General features: G+C 37.9%; 1 protein-coding gene across 1 annotated transcript in view; it reads right to left on the minus strand.

Annotated features, from left to right (window-relative positions):
• Positions 1-24,754, minus strand: part of UVRAG (UV radiation resistance associated) — a 286,261-nt gene that overhangs the window by 18,896 nt on the left and 242,611 nt on the right. The window contains exon 14 of the mRNA XM_058545581.1: positions 5,041-5,132. Within this exon, the coding sequence (XP_058401564.1) occupies positions 5,041-5,132 (92 nt within the window). The remainder of the gene's footprint in view (positions 1-5,040; positions 5,133-24,754) is intronic.

The raw sequence follows: 24,754 nt of genomic DNA on the forward strand, positions 1-24,754 counted from the left end.
CATTTTGCAGTACTTTGCATCTATCTTAGTGGCCCATTTTTCATTAAAGCACCATAAAGCAGTACCTACTATTCATTCAGTGTTAATGTGCTTGGCAAAGCTGGCAGAGAGGGGCACTACATAAATGCGTGAATTTGGGGCTTAATGGGTTTACTCCATCAGTGCCAGGAGACCTAGATTCTAGTTTTATTGCTACACATTCATGGGTCAACCATGTTTGGAAAGTCATTTTATTTCTCTGTACCTCAGAAACGAGAGTTGCTAGAAATTATAGCGTTTTAGGAGAGAAAGGGCAGTCAGGTTCCAATGAGGAAGCATTTCTATGTAAGCATTTTGGGTAAATTGTCTAAAGAGATCTCAAAAGACAGGGATCTAAACTCTAAAGTTCCAGTAATTTGCTGTGATTTTGTTTCTCATTTTAAATATTTACTTTCTTTCTAATTTTGTATTTGCAGTTTTAAGTGCTAAGTACCACAAAACCCAGACTCTTTCTGTTCCTCAAATGAATCTGCACTCTAGCCAAGGTGGTCTATTCTTTGCCAATAAAGCTACTGTGCCTTTTCTAAAACTATTCCCTCTCTATGAGGGGATGGGGTGAGGATGGTGGTAGCAGAGAAGGAAGAGGGAGAGCACATTCTAGACAGAAGGACAGTGAGTGTGATAACTGAGTCAGGAAAGAATTTGTTCATGGAACTAAGAGGAGGTCAGTATAGCAACTGTACACGAGAGTAAGGGGAGAGTGGTGTCAGATGGAGTAAATCCATTAAGCCCCTAGTGGGGGAAAGGCAGGGGCCAGGCAGACCATGGAAAAGAGCTTTATTCCAGCCATTGAAGCTAGGGAGTGATTAAGATACAGCTAAAACTTACAGAGATCACTCTGGGTACTGTGGAGAATGAGCAGAGGTGGGACAAGAGGGAAATCAGGGAGACAAGCTGGACTAGTGCAGCGTCTGCGTAAGAGAAGGTGGTGGTTTGGACTGGGGAGGTGGTGGCAGAGATGGTGGGACATGGTCAGATTTGATATATATTTTGCAGGTAGAGATGACAGGGTTTGCTGTTGAATTAGATTGGATTTGGTAGGAGTGAAGATAAGGGAATCGTGGATGATCCCCCAGTTTGAGCAACTGGGTTGAGATCACGTGCATTTGCTGAGAGGAGGAAGCCTGGTGGAAGGCAGTTTTAGATATGTTGAGGCTGAGATGCTTGTAATACTCCAGGGGAGGTGTCAAGTAGGTCTTTGTTTATACAAAGTTTGCAAGAGAGGTTTACACTAAAAATATAACTTTGGGAGACATAAGCATAAAAATGTTTTTGAAAACTAAGGGAATGGATGAGATCACATGAGAAGAGAGTAGAGAAAGAAAAAGAGAGGAGGACCTAAGATGAGACCACGGAGAACTCCATATTTAATGATCAGGTAAAGGAGGAGGAATATGAAAAACAGAGAAAGAGCAGCTGAAAGGAGGAAAACCCTGGGAGAGTAGTACTGTGGAAGCCAAGAAAGGAGAACATTTCAAGAAGGCAGGAATGGCCAGTAAGGCCGAATGCCACTAGATGTGAACAGAATAAGGACAGAAAAGTGACCTTTAGGTTTGGCAATATACAGTTCAGCAGGCACCTATCTAGATAAAAGGATTTTCAGTACACTGATAGAACTGGAAATCAGACTGGAGTAAGTTAGTGAGGAATTGGAAAAACAGAACATGAATTGACTTGTAATCATTATAAAAATTAAATTAGTGGTTAAAAATCTACACTTTCCTGCTCAACAAACAAAAAAAATTAGGTTTTTTTGAAAGTTTCTTGGTTTTTTTGAAAGTTTCTTGAAGTTCTATCAGACCTTCAAGATATAGATAATTCCTATCTCATATAAATTGTTCCAGAGAATAGAAAAGATGGGAAAGATACTCAATTTATTTTATGAGGCTGCTATAACTTTGTAACCAAAATGGGATAAGGATTATTATACGAGAGAGAAAAAATACAGGCTAGTCTCATCTCAGTTCACAGATGTAGATATTCTAAAAATATTAGCAAATAGAATCCAATAATATAGGAAAAAATAATACATCATGACTAAGTAGAGTTTATCCCAGGAGGGAAAGATGGTTTAACATTAGAAAATGTATTAATATTTATTAACACATTAACACAGTAAAGGAGAACAAATATAGTATTATCTCAATAGATTCAGAATAAGCATTTGATAAAATTCAAAAAACACACATTCATGATTAAAAAACAACGCTTAGTGAGCTGGGAATAGAAAGAAACTTCCTTTTGCTAATAAAGGATATCTATTCAAACCTGCAATAAATATAATACTTAATGGTGAAAAGTTAGAAGCATTCTCTTTAAAGTTAGAAATAAGACAGGGCTAACCACTATCGCTGCTACTCTTCCAGAGTAAAACGTAAGACAAGAAAAAGCAATAAAAATTGTAAAAATAGAAAGGAAGAAACAAAGCCATCAATCACTAAAAAAATATGATTGTGTACACAGAAAATCCAAGAGAATCTAAGATAAACTATTGTAATTAATGTAAGCAAGGTTGCTGGACACACTCTCCAGATACAAAAATCAGTGAGATTCCTTTATACTAGCCACAAAATAGCTGGATGTTGTAATGAAAAATTTATAACAGCAACCAAAATGGTAAGCTACCTAGAACTAAGTATCTCATACAGATGTGTAAAACTTTTATGAAGAAAATTTTAAAACCTCACTGAGGTATGTTTAAAATATAGAAAGAAAGCGTGTAAAGAGTTATCACGTTTATAGTTAGGAAGACTTAATCATAAAGCTGTCAAATCACTCAAATACAATTGATAAGTCAAGAAAAGCCAAGAGAGTTTTGAAGAAGAACCGTAAGTAGGAGCCTTACCCTACCAGATATTGAGAAAGTTGGGAGTATCTTCCTTTTTCCTGTTATGAAAAAACATGATTTAGGGGTAACACTCCTGGCCTCTCTCCATCCTCTCATTCACTCACTCTTAGAGGAGGAGGGCCTTTTCTGGCTGGTGAATTTAGAGGGAAAAGTAAAACCTGCGTCTTCTTGGCTTAGCCCCTCTGGGTTATTGCAGGAGTCATGACCGCTTACCGCAGAGTGGTTAAGGGCCTGCCTCTGTGGGGAAAGCCAGGGGTTCTCCAGTTCACACTGTGATTGGGAAGGGAAGTTTAATTTTGAGTGACGTCTTTGCAAGCCCTTTTATTATACATCTAAAGCCACATTTTCCAAGTGGTTTTATCAGTAATAAAACTGACATTTTATTTCTATTAGTCTATCTCTTATATCTCTTGTCTCAAATGGTTCCAAATGTCAGGAGGAAGAGGGATGCTATTTATTGTGCATCCTCAAACCTCAACAAGCCTTAGAAAAATTGTATCTTATAATATTAAAAATGTGTTACTAGCCCATGGATAGACAAAACAATGAGCTTGAAAACAGATCCATGTATATAAGTGAACTTGGTATATGAAAGACATGGCATTATCAAACAGTGGACAAAGGACAGACTCTTCAATAAATGATTTGGGACAATTTGCTGTCTGTACTGAGCAAGATTCATTTAGTGATTAATCAGGCAGTGTTGCAGATTGCCTCTTTTTTTGATTATCTACCATTTGTGTTATAAAACCTTTCATGAATTATATACCTTGTTCCCAAATAGATCACAAATCCCGTGAAGGTAGGGCTTGTGCCTTATACTTCTTGTTACACTCCAGAGTGCCTATCACAGAACTTTACATATAGACGATGCTAAATAAGTGTCTGCTAGTTCACTTGTATTATTACTACTGTTATTATTGTACATTAAAACTCAGTTTCTCTCTCTCATTCCTCAGGACATAAGGGACATATCAACACTAAGTTTTTATAAGTATTTTGATATTCTGAGTAGAATTCTTTAAACAATTATGTATTTGCTTAACAGGAGTGCTATCTAAAATCAGACATCTGGAACTTGCATTTTGAAGATCATGTGAGACAAAAATCAAAAACGTTAAAGTAAAGGTCAATCATAGATGTCACTTTCTTATTATCCTCAAGGCCCATCCTTACAGCACAGAAGAAAATAAAACCTCGTACCTTCCTCCCCACAAACAGTTTTTCCATTTAATATCTCATTTCATCCTCACCACAAACTGGTAAAATGAGCGGGGCAGGGATTACAGATGAGGAAATTAAGTTTCAGAGAGGTAGGAATTGAGCTCACACAGTAGGTTAGAAAAAGATCTGGGATCAGAAGCAGTGCACTTCAGAAGAAAGAAACTACGCTGCTCCCAGTTGTCTAGCTCTAAAGGCCTGATTTCCATTCACATGATTTTATGTTACTGCCCATCATCCAAGGATTCAAACTTCAAGAATTACTAAATGGCGAGAGCCAACAGCTTTCCATTTATTTAGGTCAAGTGAATCAATCTAATGTCTTCTTTGCAGCAGACCTTTCCTTTCCCCTTCTCTTTTTAAAAGGGTCATGTCTATCCTGACAAAGTGCTTTTAAGCAGCAGCTTTCCCTCAAGGTACAACAGGAACTGACATCAAATACTGTATAGGAAGCATTCTAGTATGTGCCTCCTGGTCTCAGACTAGGTCCTGACAACCGGACCTACTCCTTTCTCTGCTTTCTTCCTTTAACTCTCATAGTCATTGATCTTGATGCTCATTCTATAGTTACATCCTTTGTTTATGCTTTGGAAAAGTCCTAGAGGCTCCACGTCTCCCTTTTGTGAATCACATTGGCGGTCCTCCAGTCTCTGCCTCAGCAATGCACTCACGGATTCCTTGCCCAGCCAACCTCCAAATGTTCAAACAATATCCCTTCTCAAATCCGCCCCTTTCCCGAGGATGCTTCACCCTCCTTAGCCAGACAGGAGCTTAGACCTACACTAGGATGATGGCTGCCTTTCCTTTTCTTCAGATATCTTATTACAGAGAAAACCCAGAAGGCAGGTGTGGAGCAATGTGGAAGTCAGGGAACTTTCTCAGGATCATTATCCACTTTACAGTTTCTGGTTATCAGAGAGAAAGGTACTTACCACCTGACCATTAGTCCATGTTCCATGAAGTTTTTCAGGTTAGGAAGGGTTTGCCTCAAGTCTGGAGTCCCTAGTCCATGCTGATATCTGAGCTGTAAAGGTGGAAAAACAGAATTAGAAGAAATTCTGGCAGATACTAGGCAATGCTTCCAAAACATGAACCACCGAACAAGTTTTTTTTTGAACTCTAAAAGCGGAAATGTGAATGTATGATCTCAGTATCATCAACCACCCTTTGGGGATAGTATTTAAAAGTAGTCTCTTCATTTCCTGCTCCCTTGCCGCCTAAACTTGGAGAAGACTAAGGATGACCAACTGTGAAATCAGGGTATTTCAAAGACCCCTGCAGAGTTTGCTAACATCAACTCCAGGGACATACACCAGTATGAAATGAAAACTTGTATTTCATTTTAGATACTATTATATACCCTGAGCACATTCAGCTCTTCTTTCACTGACTCCCTTTGTATAATCAAGCATAAGGGTCATGTTGTATTCATCCCTGATGCCCAACAGTGTCTGACACAGTGCGAGTGCTCAGTCAATGCTTATTAAACAAATAAATAGCAAGCCACTTTTGACAGAGGCTGTATTCTGTATTTCTCTCATATCTCTAACTTTCCTCTTTGTCCAGAACCAGAGCACAGAGCTGTAGAGCTAGTATGAGGAAACCATTGGCTTGTGGGCTAGATTGGCCCTTAGTTTAACTGATTTCTGCTGATAGGCTGATTGTCTAAAACTGGTGTCCTTCTATGTACCTTGGGTAACCTGCCAAATGGTTTTTATCTGTCTGTTCCTTGCCTCCTCTCACTTTGTCTCTGAATACCATTTGCTTCCTTAACTGACCATAATAGAGATCTGGGGCAAGTATATGTGCATATTCATATATATACTCACACAAATAATATCAAATATGCAGTAAGTGTAAAACACAGCCCTGTAGAAATGTATTTTTCAAATAACATAATATATTTGAAGAAAATACTTTGTAATCTGTATACTGGTGTACAAATGTGAAGGGTCATCAGTCAAAGTCTTACTTTTCCAGCACCTAAATTCAAAAGTGGCTAACTCGAACTTTTAAATATTTTCCTTTCTTAAAAAATAAAACCACACAAAAAAAATCAAAGTTTTCTTTTGTTTGTATCTAGTACTCAATCAAATTTTCTCTGTGAGTGAGTAACACTTAAAAGGGAAAGAGTTCACTCTCACTACACTGAGCTTTTTAAGGAAAACCCCAAAACCTAATCGGGTCTCTTGAATGGTCTGAAGACACAAACAAAGTAAGGAGGTAGAAACGTAGAACGTTAAAGCTAAAAGGTATCTTGAATATTATTTAAGCCGATCCTTTCCTTTTGCAGATGGGGAGACTGAAGCCCAGAAAGGGGAAGTAAACTCTCCAGGGCCACATGTTTCAATGGCAAAGATATTATTAGCCAGAGCCTCCTTTGCACAACCATGCTACTCCACCATCTACCCCAAAGTCTGAGAGGAAAACTGGTAAAAATACTAGAGAAGACAAAGGGAAAATATTCTTTCTTTTTCCAAAGCTAGCTTGGTGACCTAAATCACCTCCTGAGTTTTGCTGACCTTGAATTATATGAACCACTCCATATTAAATAACATCATTTCTTGTATTAATATAAAAGCATTTTTTCCATACATTGATAAAAGCAAAATGGCTGATATATCCCAATATGACATTCCTGAATTCACTGTTACAATAAAAAAGTGAAATTGTTTACACATGGCATGGCAATTTCACCTGTGAATCATATGAAAAATATTAAATGTCAAAAAAACCATGCTGAAACAACACTGAGCTGTGTGTCCCTGAGCCAGCACAGAGTCAACTGCCTGCCCCAGGCTCCACAATGAAAGGTGGGTGTTACACTCTTCTCAGAGACCACAATGAAAATTTCCCTCCCAGTCTGATTTCAACCAAAGAAGGAAAATGTGGGACTCTGAAGCCTCCACCCAGGTCTTAACTCTTCATTTGCTGCATAGCACTATTATTTTTATCATAGAATCTTAGGATATTAGAGCTTAAAGAGATTCTGGAGATTGTCTTTTCCAAACTCCTTCCTTTCATAAATGAAGCAAGTAAGACTCATCGAGGTCACAGAGTTGATAAGGGAGAAAATCAAGGCTAGAATCTCTTAATAACAACTTCAAATTCTTTCTGCTACGTCACACTTTTAGTTTTCAACATACAGAACTAAAAAAGAAATTCACACATAATACATATATATTAATTTAATTTTTAAAATAAAGTACCTGTGCTGTTTAAAGTCTAAACCACTTGAAGGCTTATAATGAAAAAGCAACAGTTCTTTGCTCTTCAGTAGCAACTACTTTTAGCTGTTTCTTTTTTACCTTCATATTTCTAAATAATAGGCTTACATCAATATTTCTTATTCTTTCCTTCCCAGTTTTAGACATCATCTACTATATTCCTACTATGAAAAACGAGAAGCTACCTCTCTCATAGTACCCTTCTCTCACACAAACATTTTATCCCCTTACCCATATGTCATCTCCTGACTTTTTATTAAAGAAGATGAGCATTTAACTCGCTACCCTCCCAAATATATGTCGTCTTCTTACCCTCTCAAGATATTTAAGATCACATTTTTTGTTGTATCAGTATTTAGTGTTTACCTCATTGTACCAATAAAAATACTGTTCACTGCTGAGCCATGTAATATACTATTCCTTTTTTGTTTTTTGTTTTACTATACCATTCCTGTTTGTTTTTCCTGAAGTGATAATTACAATTTTTTCCCTTGTTGAGTACCTATCTTATTGATAGTACTACTTGTTGAGTACCTATGTACCTATCACAAGATCCTCCCCAAACTAGGACAAAACCTTAAAACTCCATCTCAATCTGATTAAATACACCATATAACCTACCAAGTCCATTTCTCCCCTTGGATATTTCCTGAAGTACCCCTCTCTCTGCTCCAGTCTGAACTGGCTGCTCTCTTAGGCCTGCTCCATTGTTATCTTCCTAGAACTTTCCTTCACCATCATCCTGGAAATTTTGTTTACTTCTCTTCTGTGTTGAAGTTGTTGTTTCCTAGATCTCATGACTTCTTTCTTGATTCACTGTCTCATCTTGGTGAGGCATACCCTGTAATAGCTTTCTGGAAAAGGTGAGCAGGGGAGGCACCTTTTTTGACACTTTGAATGTTTAAAAATATCTTTATTCCACTCTCACACTTGAATTATAGTTTGCCTGGGTATAGAATTCGAGGCTGAGAATAATTTTCCTTCCGAATTTCTAAAGTATTGTTTCACTATCATTTAACTTCGCATATGGCAATTGAGAAAACTGATAACATTCTGATTCCTGACCCTTTGTATGTAAGCTGACTCTTCTCTCTGGAAGTTTTTAGGATTTTATTCAACCCTAGTATTCTGAAATTTCACAGTTATAACCCTTTGTTTGGGTCTTTTTTCATTCATTATATTGGGCATTTAATGAGTCCTTTCAATATGAAAACTCTTATCCCCTAATTCTGATTATTTTCTTGTATTATTATTATTTTATCTTCTCCTTCTTCATTTCATGTTACTTCTAAGTTTCTTTGTTTTTTTTTTAGAATTAAAAAAAAAATTAGAGGCTTTCCCTTAATGTCTAGTAATTTTTGGTTGTCAGTTCATCTTTATGAATGGGACTTTGAAAAGCTGATCAAATAGTCTATGCATTGGCAGTGCTTGTTGACTGGGGTCACTGTAGAATGAGTGGATGGAAACCTAGCCCTTGCATTTGTGGAGGCACGTCAGTCCCAGTAACTCCCACTGCCAGGACTATTTTTTTCCAGAGAGAGTCCTCTAATCTTCTACGTAGGGGTATAATCTGGATCCCTTTTCGGGAGTTAAGTAGGAAAAAGTGGTTGGGGAATTCAGTGTCGGTATGTTGGGCTTTCACTGTATCCCCTTGTTTTCAGCAAGGCATCTTACATCTTGCCCCAGTATACCAGGCAGTTCAGAGTTCAGAGCTTCTTGGGTTCAATTTTTTTAGAAAGTAAACCTCTAGTCTCCCATTGGGGTATGTGCAGAGTTAGTTACTTGGCTATGCAGGGTGGGGGAAATGAACTGGGAGTCTTACTTCTCTTTCTATAGACTTTCAACTAATCCTTCTGCTTTTAGACCTATTCCTTACCCCTACACTCTATGAGGTACCTGGTACCGCCAAATCCTAAGTCTTTCTGGAGATCTTTGGCTTGAATTACATTGCTTCTTGAAGGCTATAGATTTCACTTTTCTCCATTCTGCCAACTCAGTCTACCACTCATTTATTTGCTTGCGATTTTCTAAAATTTTGTCAACTCTATCCCCTGTTCATTTCTTCTGTTCTTTTCATCCTTCTGAGTTTATAATTTTTAAATTATTTTATCTTTATTAACAGCATTTCACTAGGGAGCTGACATAAATGAGCATATTCAATTTGTTTATCATGAAGTTCCCTATATATAGAACAGTTTTTCAATATTGGCTAACAACCTCCCTTACAGCCTTTTACACAGCACTCACCACTCTGGCAGAGAGCTCCCTTTCCTATCTCCAAGTCTCTTTCTAGGCATCCTAGATTTGGTGATTTCTATCCATTCTCAAAGAGCCAGCACAAGTTCCAGTTCCTGTAGGAAGCACTCTGATTACTCCTCTCCCCAAATCCCTTCCTATACCACCTTTCCATTTGCTGTCTTTGGAAAGCCTTGACTAATTGAGCACTTTAACTGGTGCTCAACGGCTTATCACTTAACTAATAAGAATGAGAATCAGAAAAGAAAAAAAAAAAAAGAGTTCAAATCAAAGGGAAAAAATCTTAAGTACATTGTTCACTTTTTTAAATGCCAATTTTTACTAATTTACTAAGCTTCTGACTATAAGCACTCCAGAGAGGCAGCAATAACACATATAAATGTAATATCTTTAAAATAATTACATAGAGAAATGGAAAGATTGATACATAATGTGGGTGGTCAGGAGACCTGAGTGACAGACCTAGCTCTGCTGTATGGCCACAAGCAAGTCCCTTCTCTGCTTGGGCTAGTCAAATCATTTTCAAACTATTTTTCTGGTAGTCCTGGAATCCTTTGTTCAGAAGAAATATTATGTAGAAGCCCAAAGTGTAGAACAAATAGGGAACTGCTCTAATTGTAAGCAGTGGTGGGGGAGTGGAGTCAGCGCCCAGGCACGCATTCCCATTTTGTAGTTAAACTCGCCTGGACTGGAGCATCTCTAAGAGCCTTTCAAAGTTCTACGAATCCACTTTAAACGCTCTAAAAATTACAAGTTTGAATCATGCATCTAAGGATCTTAAGGTAAAAATATGTTTAGGGTAGTGTATATTCATAATGGGAGCGATGCAGGAACATCAGCCCATTCAGCCCCATTTCTGGTTTTGCCCACTTCCGATGGTGTCAGAAGTCTAACTGGCCTAAGAGAGTGTCAGATCTTTAGGTATTCACTTGAAGGGTAGGTTTGATGGAACAGGCTACATAAGTTACCTTTCTGGACACCTCAGGGAAAGTGTATAAAAATGGAAGGGGTAGGATGGGGTTCAGTCTTATGCTATACTATGTCAGGTAGAGCTGACCCACTGTTAAAATGTCAATACTTCAGGACAGAAACAAATCTAAATTTTTATTAAGTAACTCTTTAACAAGTTAACTTCCTAGTTAGGTATTAGTAAAAATAGGAAGGAACAGAAAGAACGAGGCCAAAGAGGAAAGGACAAGGATAGGGAAAGGCAAGAAAGAACTACCTTTACTAAATTCCTACCCATCCTATTCATTCACCCAACAAATATTTTTTTAGTGTCCACTCGGCTAGGCACTGTGAATCAGTTCTCTGTCCTTGGAATAACAGGTCTGAACTCACAGTCTGTTCTTACTATATAACGTATAGAACCTTGAGCAATTAGATAACCAATCTGTGCCTTGTCTACAAAACAAGACCAACAATATTCGTCTGATAAGATTGTTGTAGGAGTTCACGTAGAATTTTTACAGAGAATGGAAACTCCTGAGGCCTGATTTTTAGAGGGTATTCATTAAAACTGTCGAAGGCCTAGAGTGCTAAGCTCGAGTTGGGACTTTATCTTCCTTGTCAGCAGTAAGAATCTACTACAGAGTTTTACGCAGGAGAGTGAATGAGGAAAACAACTGCAGAGGCAGCTGTGAAGGATAGATTAAAAGACTGAAGTACTCTTTCCTCTGAGAAATCCCACTGCACATTCCATCAAAACCTGCCCTCACCAACCATTATCGATACCGTACTTCCCTAAACACAGCACCTTCTGCTCTCCTTTCTGATTGAGGAAGGTAGATGCCAAGAAACCCAGGCAAATAAAATATTGCTTTGGGTCTAACTGCCTCAAATTAGTCTCTGAAATAAACACCTTTTGTAACAACTTCCTATTGAACCACCACCCAAAGAATCTAAGAGGTTTTTAAGTGGAATTTTGGTTTCAATTAGCTTGAATTTCAGCTTTACTCTGATTGGCTTAGAACTCCATGGAAGCAATTAAATTTTTGTGCAACTCGTATAGTAGGCTAGTAGGTGAAAACTACATATAGATGATAAATTAGATGGGAAGTGGGGAGAAGCAATGTTCAGTGGTTTCCCTGGAAAAATAAACAAATACTATTGTCTACTAGCAAAAGAAAATCCCTATACTAAAATAACCAGAAGATCTGGCTTTATAGTTACTGGAACAAGCAAAAAGAAAGAATACAAGAGGCAAAGAATACATTTACAGACAACTATAGCCACCTCGATTACATTAACTATCTTCTCTGCTTGCCTCTCCCACACCACCTTTTTGTATAAAAATACAAAGCCAGACGCTGCTTTCATCCCAAATTACTATACATTTATACATTCACTGTGAGTTTCACCAAATAAGACAGATCAACTATGATGTTACAACTCTTGTAGTTGAAATTAACTAGTTCATACAGGTTGATAAATGGTGATCCATTGACTCGGTAAGACCATTTGCAGCTCTGGAGATCATATTTAAAAACAAAGTGTGATTGTACTTCTGAGAAATAAACGCTGAGTTCTTGTGCTCAGGGAGCATCCTCCTATTGAGCTAAGAGGCCTAATTGAACATCAAAGTGCTCAATTTTATTTTTATTTTTCAAACACAATTTTCCAGGGCAAGAAAGACTCTGGGAGTTCAGGAATCATTTTATCATTTAGGTTTTGGCAGGAGAAATTCAGTTTAGACAACACACACACACACACACACACACACACACACACACACACACACACACTTCCAAACTATATTCATCTACACAAGGCCACTTATTGCATGGCTTATTAGTTCCATATGGGGCTTGAGCTAAGCTGCATGATATGTTTGATACAAACCGTCTGTTATCGTGAGAGAATGTGGATTAATACAATGCTTCAATAAAGGTTACTAAAAGATCAACACTTTCGTGATGGGATTACAAAGAATTTGACTACAAAGAGAACCAGTCCAGAGGAACTCAAAAAATAAGAAATTACAAATGCACATATGCATCAAAGACTTAACTTTAGAGTTTTGGCTTATGTAGTCAAAAATCTCTGTAGGACTAGTTACCCAAATTTCAATTCGTTTTTAAATGCTAAGGTTTCACTGACATAAAAAGAACTAGATTAAGAGCTTAAAAAAAGGGCACCACCATGTCAAAAATAAAATGTTTTCCTAGAAGAAAATAACAGCTCTTTCAAAGATGTGGAAAAGCTTCTTAAATTATATTTAATATGAGCAGTAATATTGTTTCTAACAGTGAGTCATTGCAATATATGCCGCTAAGGAAAAGTATAAAAACCTGATTATGGGCCTTTGGTTGCAAGAATAGCCTAAGTACTTTCCCATCCCCATCTATAAACCATGCCAGTTCTTTTCCAAAATAGATATGTTATCATGTAAACAATGGACACAGCTGAGGCCTGCCATTCTGAGGTCTGAAAGACCTAAAAGCCAAGTCTAAAAGCTCTTTGGTCTAAGAAATGGAGAAGTTTCTTCTATTCCTCCTCCCAGTCACACTGTCAACTACTCTTAGAATCATGGGATTCATATTAGAGCTGAAAGGCACTTCTGAAAGCATCAGCCCACCTGCTTCATTTACCCTGTAAGGTAAATGAGAAGTTAAGTGGCCTAAGGTTGAACAGGTTGAGTCCAGGGACCAGAATCTAAGTTTGCTGAGTTCTAACCACAGGCTCTTTTCTTTATATCACGTTGTATTTATGAGGCACAGGTTATACCTGAGCCAAACTTATCATTATAAAATCTGTCATACGAAAAACACTTCAATTAAGATGGTCCTTTGCTTCAGAATCTCATGTTTGCCAGAAAACAACTAGCAGCACTATTAAACTGAGGCAACTCTGGGTCAACCTGATCTGTAAGTGTGGTCTTCATCACTGCCAATTTTTGTGAGTTGCTAAAGAGGGTCAGTGAAGCATACTGCAAATGGACAAGCAAACCAGAACTGGAATTCGTTAAAAGCAGGTAAATCATACCCTTGATAGCATCTGCAATCAGCTTTAATTAATGATCACCAAGGAAAGGTTATGTTTCTGGAGGCTGAAGGCTATGTGAGTGGACAAACTGGTGTAGAATCCATTAGAGCAGATATTCATGCTGTCAGGTCCAGCAGGCTCAACCTTGGCTCCCTGCTCTCATGTTAAGAGTCCTGTGCACCCTGATTTACACCAAACTACCTTGTATTGACCTTTGACCCAATCTGGATTCCTGATTCCCTTGGGAGCTAAACCTTGCTTCCTAAAACTGATCAAACTCAGCATTTCTGTTTCCACTTCACTGACTTTGATGCAACCTTGATGCGAAGAATTGTGTCAGATCAAGAAGATCACAGTCTAATAGGGCAGAGATCATTTTCTAGAATGTCTTATAAATAGAATCACAGATTAATTAGCCTCTTGTGTCTACCTTCTTTATGTTTTTGAGATTCATCTACGTTGTTGCATGTATAAGTAGTTCATTTCTTTTTATTGCCAAGTAGTATTCCACTGCATGGATATACCACAAACTGCTTATCTATATGCTAATTAATGGACATTTGGGTTGTTTCAAGTTTTGGCTATTACGAATTAAGGTGCTATAAACATTTGGTTTATACCTGTGTATAGCACGAGTTTTTGTTTGGACTTGTATTTTTATTCCTCTTCGACCAACACATAGGAGTGAAATTTCTGGATTGAATGGTAGATATATGTTTAACTTTAAAAAAAATGCCAAATTGTTTTCCAAAGTGGCTAAACAATTTTGCATGCCCACCAGCAATGGATGAATGTTTCCGTTGCTCCGCATCATCATCAAGACTTGATACTATCAGTTTTAAAAATTTTAGCCTTTCTATTAAGTATATAGTAGTATACCACTATAGTTTGAACTTGTATTTCCCTCATGACTAATAATATTGAGCATCTTTTCATGTGCTTTTTTTGGCCATCTGTTTCTCTTCTTCTGGTCCTCCTACAGTTTCTGTGAGCTATCTCTGATGAATACCTAATACAGCTGATTAATACCCTCTGATTAATCTTAACACTTTCTAATCAGTAACCTTCTAATTAATACCATTTCTGCTTAATCCAGCTAGAGTAAATTCTGTTTACTGCAACAACACAATCCTATTTGTAATGAGGAGCCACATGGAGTTCTTTATTTTTTTGTATGTGAGGAAGATCAGCCCTGAGCTAACACTCGTGCTAATCCTCCTCTTTTTGCTGAGGAAGACCAGCTCTGAGCTAACATCTATTGCCAATCCTCCTCCTTTTTTTTTTTTCCCCCAAAGCCCCAGTAGATAGTTGTATGTCATGGTTGCACATCCTTCTAGTTGCTGTATGTGGGACGCGGCCTCAGCATGGCCGGAGAAGCGGAGTGTCAGTGCGCGCCCAGGATCCGAACCTGGGCTGCCCGTAGCGGAGTGCGCACACTTAACTGCTAAGCCACGGGGCCAGCCCCACATGGAGTTCTTATGTGTATAAAAGACAAAAATGAAAATGCTATTGTAAGTGCAGGGATTCTTTCATAGAAATTCAGGTAAATCTATGTATCAGAGTTTTATTGGAATGAAAAATGCACTTAAATCTGTTGTCATACATTTGATTACGTGAGGAATATAGAAGCTCATTCCTGCATCTCTCCAGCAATGTACAATGACCACAAACACCTGACATGATCACTGGAAGAAAGTACTTAATTTAATTCAACAAATAATTACTGAACAGTGTGCGGTATGTGTATGTGTGTGTGTGGTGGTGGTAATAATGGTGGAAACGTAGATATGTATATGGTATTGTTTATAATATAATAGGGGAATAATATAATAGGGGAAATTTGAAATAATTTGAATAGTATATGCTAGGCCTTTGACTGGGTTATGGTGGGATGATGACAGTGTTAATGATAATGAAAATAATGCTACAGCTGCTAATATATATATTGAGAAATTAATTATGTGCCAGGCATTATGCTAAACATTTCACTTTGTATTATTTCACTCAGTCCTCACTACAGCTCTCTTATGGTTGAAGAAACTGAGACTCAGAGATAGGTAGTTAATAAGTGGTAGAGCTTGAATGTACACCCCAGGTTTGTCGGACGCTGGCACTCTGAACTCTTAACCTCTTAAGAATGACGATGATGATAATGGTAATATCAACAGCAGCTACTGTTTTTCTCAACCTGTGATCTGTGCCAGGCATAGAACTTGACTGTTTACTTATGTCATTTTATTTAATTTTATAATAACCCCATGAAGTAAGTTGTATAATTCCCTCTCTACATATGACAAAGTTTAAAGGAGTAGCAAGTAGAGAAGCTGGGATTTGAATTCAACTCTTGACACGTTACAACCCAGCACACAGTGTAAATATTGCTTACAAGTTGTTTAGAAAAGACTGTTTTCTCATTCCTCATTTAATTCTAATACTTAGAGAGAGACCCCCAACTCTTCAGAGAAACACATTCCTTCTCTTGGTATCAGACATTTGACAATTAGCTACATTTCCACTCAGCTGTTGTTCAGCTAAGCTATAGGTATTTAGTCTTTTAAAATCTTTACTTCTAAGTTGATCCCTACAGCCTCTCCATCATTCTTTATGTTTCTGAACTCCCTCCAGCTTCCCTTAAAGAATCTGGTAATGAGGTGCCCTAAAAGGAACACAGTTTTCCGGAATGCTCTTTTCCTTCATTAATGACTTTTTCCCTCAAAATATTAATTTTACTATTACATCTACTTCATGCCTTTTAAGTTTTTTTCTGAAATTCTTCTTACTTCACTTGAATTGCATTAGCGTCCAAACCCATGTGTTCACTGTTTAGTCTCTCTGGTTGATCATAAATAAATGTAGCTTCAAAAAAAGAAAACAAAAACAAAAATGGCAATGAACTGTCAAGTGCACATTGCTCCTCCAACTGGACAGATGTTCTTACAATTTGGTCTGGAATAATTTTACTCATCTTTTGATCTCACAATTCACTTAAAAAGTAATTCATTAATATGTACTGAGCACCTACTACAGGCAAGGTGTGCAAGGTATGATGGGGTATTACAAAATGACTAAGCAATGGACGCCACCCTGAAGGAGGTTACCTCTTAAATGAATGATAACTAAGTGAACCTAGAGGGAAAGTACGACCTTCCATGAGAGTTTGAAGGGTGGGGTGGTAGGCAGAATTTAAGATGGCCCCTATGACCCCTAACATCTCCAGGTGTTACTGCCTGATTATTTTATGTTTATGGCAAAGGGAGATTATCTGGGTGGGCCTAATTTAATCACATGAGCCCTTTAAAAGCAGAGAGTTTTCTCTGGCTGGTAGCCGAAGAGAAAGCTCAGAGAGCTTTGAATGGTGAGAAGAGCTTGACGGGGCATTACTGGTCTGAAGATGGAGGAGCCATGTGAGAACGAATGCAGGAGGCCTGTAGGAGCAGAGTGGCCCCTGGCTACAAGCCAGCAAGTAAATGGGAACCTCAGACCTACAGCTGCAAGAAACTGGATTCTGCCAACAATTTAAATGAGCTTGGAAGCAGATTATTCCCAAGAGCCTTCAGATAAGAGCCCAGCCTGACCAACACCTTGATTTTGGCCTGTGAGACCCTAAACAGAGAAACCAGATGAGCCCACCCAGACTTCTGACCTATAGAACTCTGATATAAAAATGGACGCTGTTTAAGCTGCTAAATTTATAGCAATTTGTTATGAAGCAAAAGAAAACTAATACAGGTGGAAAAGATTACTTCTACCTTTTACCTGAAGATATCTGGAGTGAATTCATGGGGAGAAGTGGCCTGAGCAGTTCCCTGATGGACAGATAACATTTTGTGTACCTACTACAGGTCAGGTACAATGGGGATAGCTCTATACAAGGGCACAGAGGTTTTTAGTTAGCAAATACTATTTTGAACATTAAACACATGCTGGGACGTAATTCTCTAATGGCTAATTAAGTGCTCAGGGGGAAGGGGTCGGAGACATTGAAGAATCATCCCCAACTTTATCTATTTTTGGGAGTCTGAGTTTTTTTTTCTCCAGAGATTATGCTTCTCTAAAATATTCTGGAAGATCTTGTCAGGCTAAGAGCCAAATTTAGATGTTCAAGTTTATGAACGACTGAAAAACTAAAAAACATATGAATAACTAGTTCAGAACAGGAAAAAAATCTTTGGTTGTTAAAGCAAAGCACACAGCATTAAGTGACCTTGTTTATCAAACTGGGAAAGCCCAATACATTTGAGCTAGCTATATAAACTAGCTATGGCAACACCACCAAGTCTATTCCTTTTTGTTCAACCTCCAGTCTTGTACAGGTACAAAGAAGACAGGCAGCTCTAATCACGTATTCATTCAGTCAATAGATATTGAACACCTTCTATGTGCTAGGCTATGGGCTGAATATTTCAGGAAAAAGACGCAGTTCCTGCTTTTAAAGTAATCATAATATAATGGAAAAGTCATTTAAAAATGAGACATATAATTATATTAAAGAATAATAAGTATCATTTACAGGAAATTATAGGAACACAGAGGAGGGACAACTAACCAAGTCTAGGGGAGACAAGGACATTTGGAAAGGAAGTGATAACCTATCTGAGCCACACAGTACAAGCTGGATTTTACTAGGTGAAAGGGTAGTAGGGACATAGTACTCCAAGCAGAGGAACTGCATCTGTAAAAGCCCAGAAGCAAGAAAGAACATGGGAAACAGCAAGCAGTTGGTATGGGAAAGACTAGGGATAGACTAGAGTAATGCAGGGTTACTATAGGAGTAAGCAGCCTAGAAAGGAAGACCTTAAGCAAAGTTTCAAATTCAGAGTGCCCCAAAGAAGTAATCAGGATGTCAGATGACAGTGCCTAGGTGTGATGGAGAGTTGAATAGTTAAACGGCTTCAAAGAAGGATGATAGTTTTACACAAGAAGGAAAAAATAATGGTCTGGAGAAATGGACAAACTCTCCATCCCTCCTTCATCTTCATCACCGTCTTGCTCTGTGGGGAGTCAGAAAACAAGCTTCCATTGGAAGGGTTACAGGTTTCAGTTATGATAAAGACAAGGAAAGAGTTCTGTGGCTACTATGGGTTTACAAGTGGCTGGCAAGCCTTATATCAAGATGTCTGGAGGCTCTTGTTCGTGTGAGGATGCTCTTGAGGTCTGTGGAGCAGCACCAAAGGCTTCATTTGGATGAAGACTGTCTCACCGTGTTCAACAGGACTGTGGAGAAGCCCCCGGTTAAGGCACCATCAGGAGCCTGTTCTAGTGAAAGCTACTGGAGGTCTCTGAAGCAGCTGAAAGTGCTGACGCAAGGAAATGTCTGCTTCAGGGTATTTGTAACAATCCTCAAGGTCCTAGTTTGGAAAGGGTGTTCTGGGCAAAGCCTGATGCAAGATTTACACTTAGATGACAGTAAGAGCCCTGGTTAGGCACAGGATCATAGGGAATAGAACAGAATCTTAGAAGGCACACTTGATTTACCTTTTCACAGAACAGACCTATTTTCTACAGCATCCTTGACAATCATCTAGCTTTAGTATGTTTACCTCTAATAACTAGATATTTAATTCATTCCCAGGCTTTCCATTCCATTGTCAGGCAATTCTATCTGTTAAAAAATAATGTTTCTCATGACAGCTAAAAATTTTCCCTTTCTGATTTCTATCTATTTGTATTAATTTAATCCATAAGCAAGGTTTAATTTTACTCCTTCTTCCCCCTAACAGTCTTTGAAAGACTGTTATCTCCTTCCCTTGGATATATTCTTTACTTACGTTTTTGACTCACCTAGAATAATTATATATTTAACAAACATTTTTTCAGGTTTACCAATATCTTCCATGACGATTTTGATCTCTATCAGATCACTGTGTTAAAAAGCCATATTAAGTAAGCTTCAACAGCGAAGGGATGCTTGATTCCCCAAAGGAGCTTTGTTTTCTGTGTCTCACTGAGCACTGCAGCATGTGAGAACACCAACTTTTTTTTTTGCTAAAGCACCCTATGACAACCTTCCCAGCCTCACTCACATTATGCTGTATCCTTTTCATGTGCTCTACAATCCAAACACCTAGAAATACATGCCATTCCTTAAATAAGCCTCAGACTTCGATTCTTTGACACAGCCATGCTTTTGTCATGCTATTCCTTCAAACTGGAAGGTCTATCTTAGTCCTTTCCATCTCCTGCTTATCTATTAAAATCTTACCATTTCTTCAGGTTTAGTCAAAAAGTTATACACTGAAAAGCTTTCCTTGATTTAACCAGTAAGAAGAATAATGGATATCATTTTATGATCAACTTCTATGTACCAAGCTCTTTGCCATATTCTTTAATACTCTATCTTATTTAAAGTTTTAAATATCTCAGAGTATTATTATCTTTGCTTCACAGATGAAGATACAGGTTCAGAGGGTTAACTAATTCCTAAAGGTTATAACAACTAATAAAACAAACAAAACTCTGGTCTATCTGATTTAAAGCCCATGAATATCAAATAATGCTGCTCCCATGATACTGCTGACCTTCTTTACAGCATGTGGATTACGGCTAGATATTACAGAGAGACAGAACTAACATTCCCACCTCCCTCCTTTCCTTCCTTCACAAACAGTCTAAATGTATGAACTGTCTCAGAAGGTAATACCTTCCTTATCAATTACTTTTAAGAAGCACGATGAATATCTCTTAGGAATACTGTAGAAAAGTGTTAGAAATCAGAGGAGATTTCTCTGATCTCTAAATTCTGTGAGCCTGTGGACTTTAACTCTTGGCCAGGAAAAGACAAATATTCAGAAAAACTCAGCTGTGGCTTTGGGACATTCACTAGTTGTATTTGGATCTCATTCTTCTACTGTTGGAAATGCAACAAAATCAGGCTAAATTTAGTTAAAATTCATAGAATTTTTTAAAGTTCACTTTAAAGACAATATTTTAAAGTTCACTGCTTTCTTCTACCTTTTAAAAACCTTCCTCCATTTAAAAACTCTTTTTGGGGACTTGTGGGTTAAGATGGCAGATTGAACGTATACATTTACTTTTGCACCCTCTGAAACTCCAACAACATGTCGGTCAAGGATTTTCTATCTTCACGCTTCCATTGTTTCTAATGACAAGACAGCAATGTTTTAAATTGTTGTTCCCTCTACGTATTGTGCTTATACATGAATAAAACAAAGACAGAATAAGAGAAGATATAACAGCAACAAAATTTTGGAAGCTGAAAAGCAGATGGACAAGTGATAACTAACCTAGCAGACTTTAAAAAGTTGAGTTCTAAGCCAGAGGACGGAGTTGAGAGGCAGTCTGAGCTACACCTCAGTAACTCTCGTAAGGCTCAGGAACTGGTGGCCTGTGTACTTCTTGAAGTGGCAGTAAAACTGGGGTTAAGAACAAGAAGACTGGTTTAAAATCTATAAGACAATTATTATCTCCAAATCCCTTTCCAACTCCACAGAGCCAGGCAACAATCCCTCTTATACTCTGACAAATAAACTAGAATTTTATTCTTTGAAGAGGGAAACATCAGCACCATTAACAGCAAAGGCAATGTACTGAAAACAAGGTGATTAAGTGAACACAGGCATATGAAATGCTGAGACTTCCAGTCCTCTTCACCCCACTCTGCTTCCAGAATACAGGCAGATACTGTACAGGCTTGTACGTTACTGGCAGATAACTGAAAGATCCTTGATGAGCCCAAGAGGAAGGACCTAAGTAGAACGACATTAGGTGTTCTCCAAGGAAAAAAGCCCAGCCAGATTCTCCTACAGTAAACCCCATGGTTGACAACCTCTATCCACACACTAAGAGCTTCCAATGCTTTCTAGTCCTCTCCTTTTAAAAATAAATATGCAACCAAGTATCACCCAACTTCTAAGAAAAGCCTCTAATGCAAATGATATATCAAGATCAAACCAAAAACAAAAATAAAACTTTAAAAAGATATGCTCAGATAGATAAGAGAAGATATCACACATAAAACAACAGGATGCTATTCAGAGAAAAAGAGCGCTTAGAAATATAAAATGTGAAAGCAGAAAATGAATAACAGAAGGGCAAGAAGATACAGTTACGGGAGTCTCTCTCAGGAGGCAGAACAAAAAGACAAAGAGATGGAAAATAGGAGAGAAGATATAAGAACATTAGAGGGTAAGTGCAGGAAATCTAGTATCTAAATAGTAGTAGTCCAGAAAAAGAGAGAAGAAAAAATAAAGAAGAATCATCAATGAAATAATTCAAGGAAATTTCCCACAACTTAATGACCTGAATTTTCAGACTGAAAGGATCCAGTGAGTACCCAGCACAATGGATAAAAATAAACCCATACAAAGGCCCATCAGTCTGAAATTTCAAAACACTGAGGACAAGAGGAATTCCTACAAATTTCCAGAAAGAAAACAAAGGAAAGCAAAATAACATAAGTAAATAAATAAATCACATACAAAAAAAGGAGAATCAGGGCGGGCCCCGTGGCTTAGCGGTGAAGTGCGCGCGCTCCAATGCTGGCGGCCAGGGTTCGGATCCCCGGTGCGCACCGACGCAACGCTTCTCTGGCCATGCTGAGGCCGCGTCCCACGTACAGCAACTAGAAGGATGTGCAACTAGGACGTACAACTATCTACTGGGGCTTTGGGGGAAATAAATAAATAAATAAGCAAAACTATAAAAAAAAAAAACAAAAAAAAAAAACAAAAAAAGGAGAATCAAATGTCTTTAGGTTTCTCTAACACTAGAAGCTAAAATAAGATTGAGCAATGACTTCAAAATTATTTCCAGCCTAAAATTCCATATCCAGTCAAAGAAGAATAAAGATGTTTTCAGATTTACAAAGTCACTAAAATTTACCTCCATATACCCTTTCTTAGGAAGCTATCAGAGGATGCGCTCAATAAAACAAGAGAGTAAACAGAGAAAGAGTAAGACATAGGATCCATCCAGAAAACTGATTTCAGCATAAGTGATGAGAATCCCTAGGATTATGATAACAGCACAGAGAGCAATCAGACAGATTGGAGCAGGTCAGAAGGCTCCAGGAGAGATTTCTTCCCACAACGAAATTGATTGAATACCTGACATGTAATTCATTATATATCTGACACGTCTGAACATCCTGAGAGGAGATTCCGATAACTGGTAGAGACTTTAGAGTGGAATTAGTTATAATCACACTGAAAACTAATCAAGGAAAAAATAAGCAAATCATAAATCCCAAAGAAAACAGAAAACATTAGGCAGAAAAAAAGGAATCATTGTATACTACATGGCTTATCTATGAGCGGGATTTATATAGATGTAGTAATTTAAATACTAACCTCTATTGGTAGAATAGGGGAACAAAAAGGGAACATAATGTAGTAAAGAGGTGGTGAGAGGGAGCTAAATTGTCATCTTCTACTGGAGGAATCAGTGATAATCCTCAAACAAAACCCAAGAAGTAGCAATATTATCAGGTTACTTGGTGATTTGGAGGCAAATACTAAGAGAATCTGTTAAAACTATTGAAATTGGTTGCCTTGGGGAAACAAGGAGAAATACTGTTTTTCATAATAAGCCTTAAGAAACTATTTGACTCTAAACTAACAGCATGTATAATTTTTATAAAACTAAAAACAAAATGTTAATGCTCCAGAGCTCTAGAGTTGAGTTGTCTAAAGACACAACCCCATCCCCTCATTTTCAGATCTTCAAATGGCATCATGTCATGTACCCTTGTTGAGTTGGTAACAATCTGTCCTATGTTGCCTTTATAAATACATTGGTTTAATTACACACAAGGGCAGTAATTTACTACTGTATCTGAAATAATTAAATAAAATTGTCAGTGAAAGACAAACTATTAAAAAATGCTGATAACACTTTGAAAACATTTGTCAGTTCTCTGATTGACTAGAAATCAAAAAGGCACTCAATAACTTAAAACAACTTATTACCAAAGGCATATGTTTTGGGAAAAATGCTCACTTACTGTATAATTTCTCCTTAATCTCACTCCACTTCTCAAAGCCCTGCATTATCTTCCTAGACACATGCAAAGCCAAGCACATTTATACGTGAAGACAGTAATTTCATCTGATACAAATGTACACTCTCCCTCTCTTTTCAATTGGCAGGCTATTCCTTTCAGTGTTGAATTCTTAGTCCTTAGTCCAAATAGGAAGGTCAATGATTCATTCTATCCTCCATGCACAAACCTTTCCTAAGCGCATTTTATGTGCTAGGCACTGTGTTAGGATAAAGAGATGAGTAAACTTCTGTCTCTGGCCCTTTATTAAAGGGTTTACTGTCCAGGAGGGGAGACATACACGCACAATAAATAATAAAAGAAATGTAAGAATATTGATATATTTGATTGACTGAGTTCAGCAGGGAGAACAGAAGATGAATGATAACTCTGTTCAGGAGGGTAAAGAAAGGCTTCATAGAAGAGAAGGTGACCTAGCTGGATAGTGGAGAATGAGTAGGAGTTTAGCATATGGATGACAGGGGGAGATTTCAGGCAAAGGGAGTATAAAAGCAAAAGCAGAAGGTGGGCCTCACCTCAGTGGAGCAGTTCAGCTTTCCTGGCATAAAGGGCCAGTGGCAGGGGTTTTGGGGTAAGTGGCAGCAGGAGGTGAGGCTGAAAAGGGAGGAAGAAGATAGATCACATGAAGCCTTTGCCATGGTAAAGTTTTTTTTGTTTACTTTTTTAGGGAGAAGGGTTATAGGAAGGTAGCCTATGGAAAACTATTAAAAGGTTTTTTAAGCAGGGGGTTGACATGAACAGATTTGCAAGGCTTTCTTTCCCCCTACTGTTTTTTTCTCATTATAAGAGTGCTTACTTGAATGCCAAGTATTTGAGCTGGGACTCTTCTGCGGAGTCTCAACAAAAATCCACCAGTGAGAAACCACAAGGACACTATAATGGTGTGACCAATGCCACCACTGGTCTGTAAACTTTTACAAACACCAAGTAATATCAGGGAATCAGAGGATAGTCCTGGACTGAAGTAGGCCCATTGTAGTGACCATGGTTAAGTTACTAAACCTCTTTACTTAGTTCTAAAACAGGAATAGAAGAGAATTTATTCTGTCTACCTTAAGGAATATTGTAAGGATCAAATAAAATAATGTACATAAAAATCTTTTGATTAAAGTATCCTGATCCTTCATTTAGAAACTGATGACTTTGGGTAAGATGTTTAAT

This window comes from Diceros bicornis, chromosome 7 (genome assembly GCF_020826845.1).
Source record: "Diceros bicornis minor isolate mBicDic1 chromosome 7, mDicBic1.mat.cur, whole genome shotgun sequence".
Classification (NCBI taxonomy): Eukaryota; Metazoa; Chordata; class Mammalia; order Perissodactyla; family Rhinocerotidae; genus Diceros; species Diceros bicornis.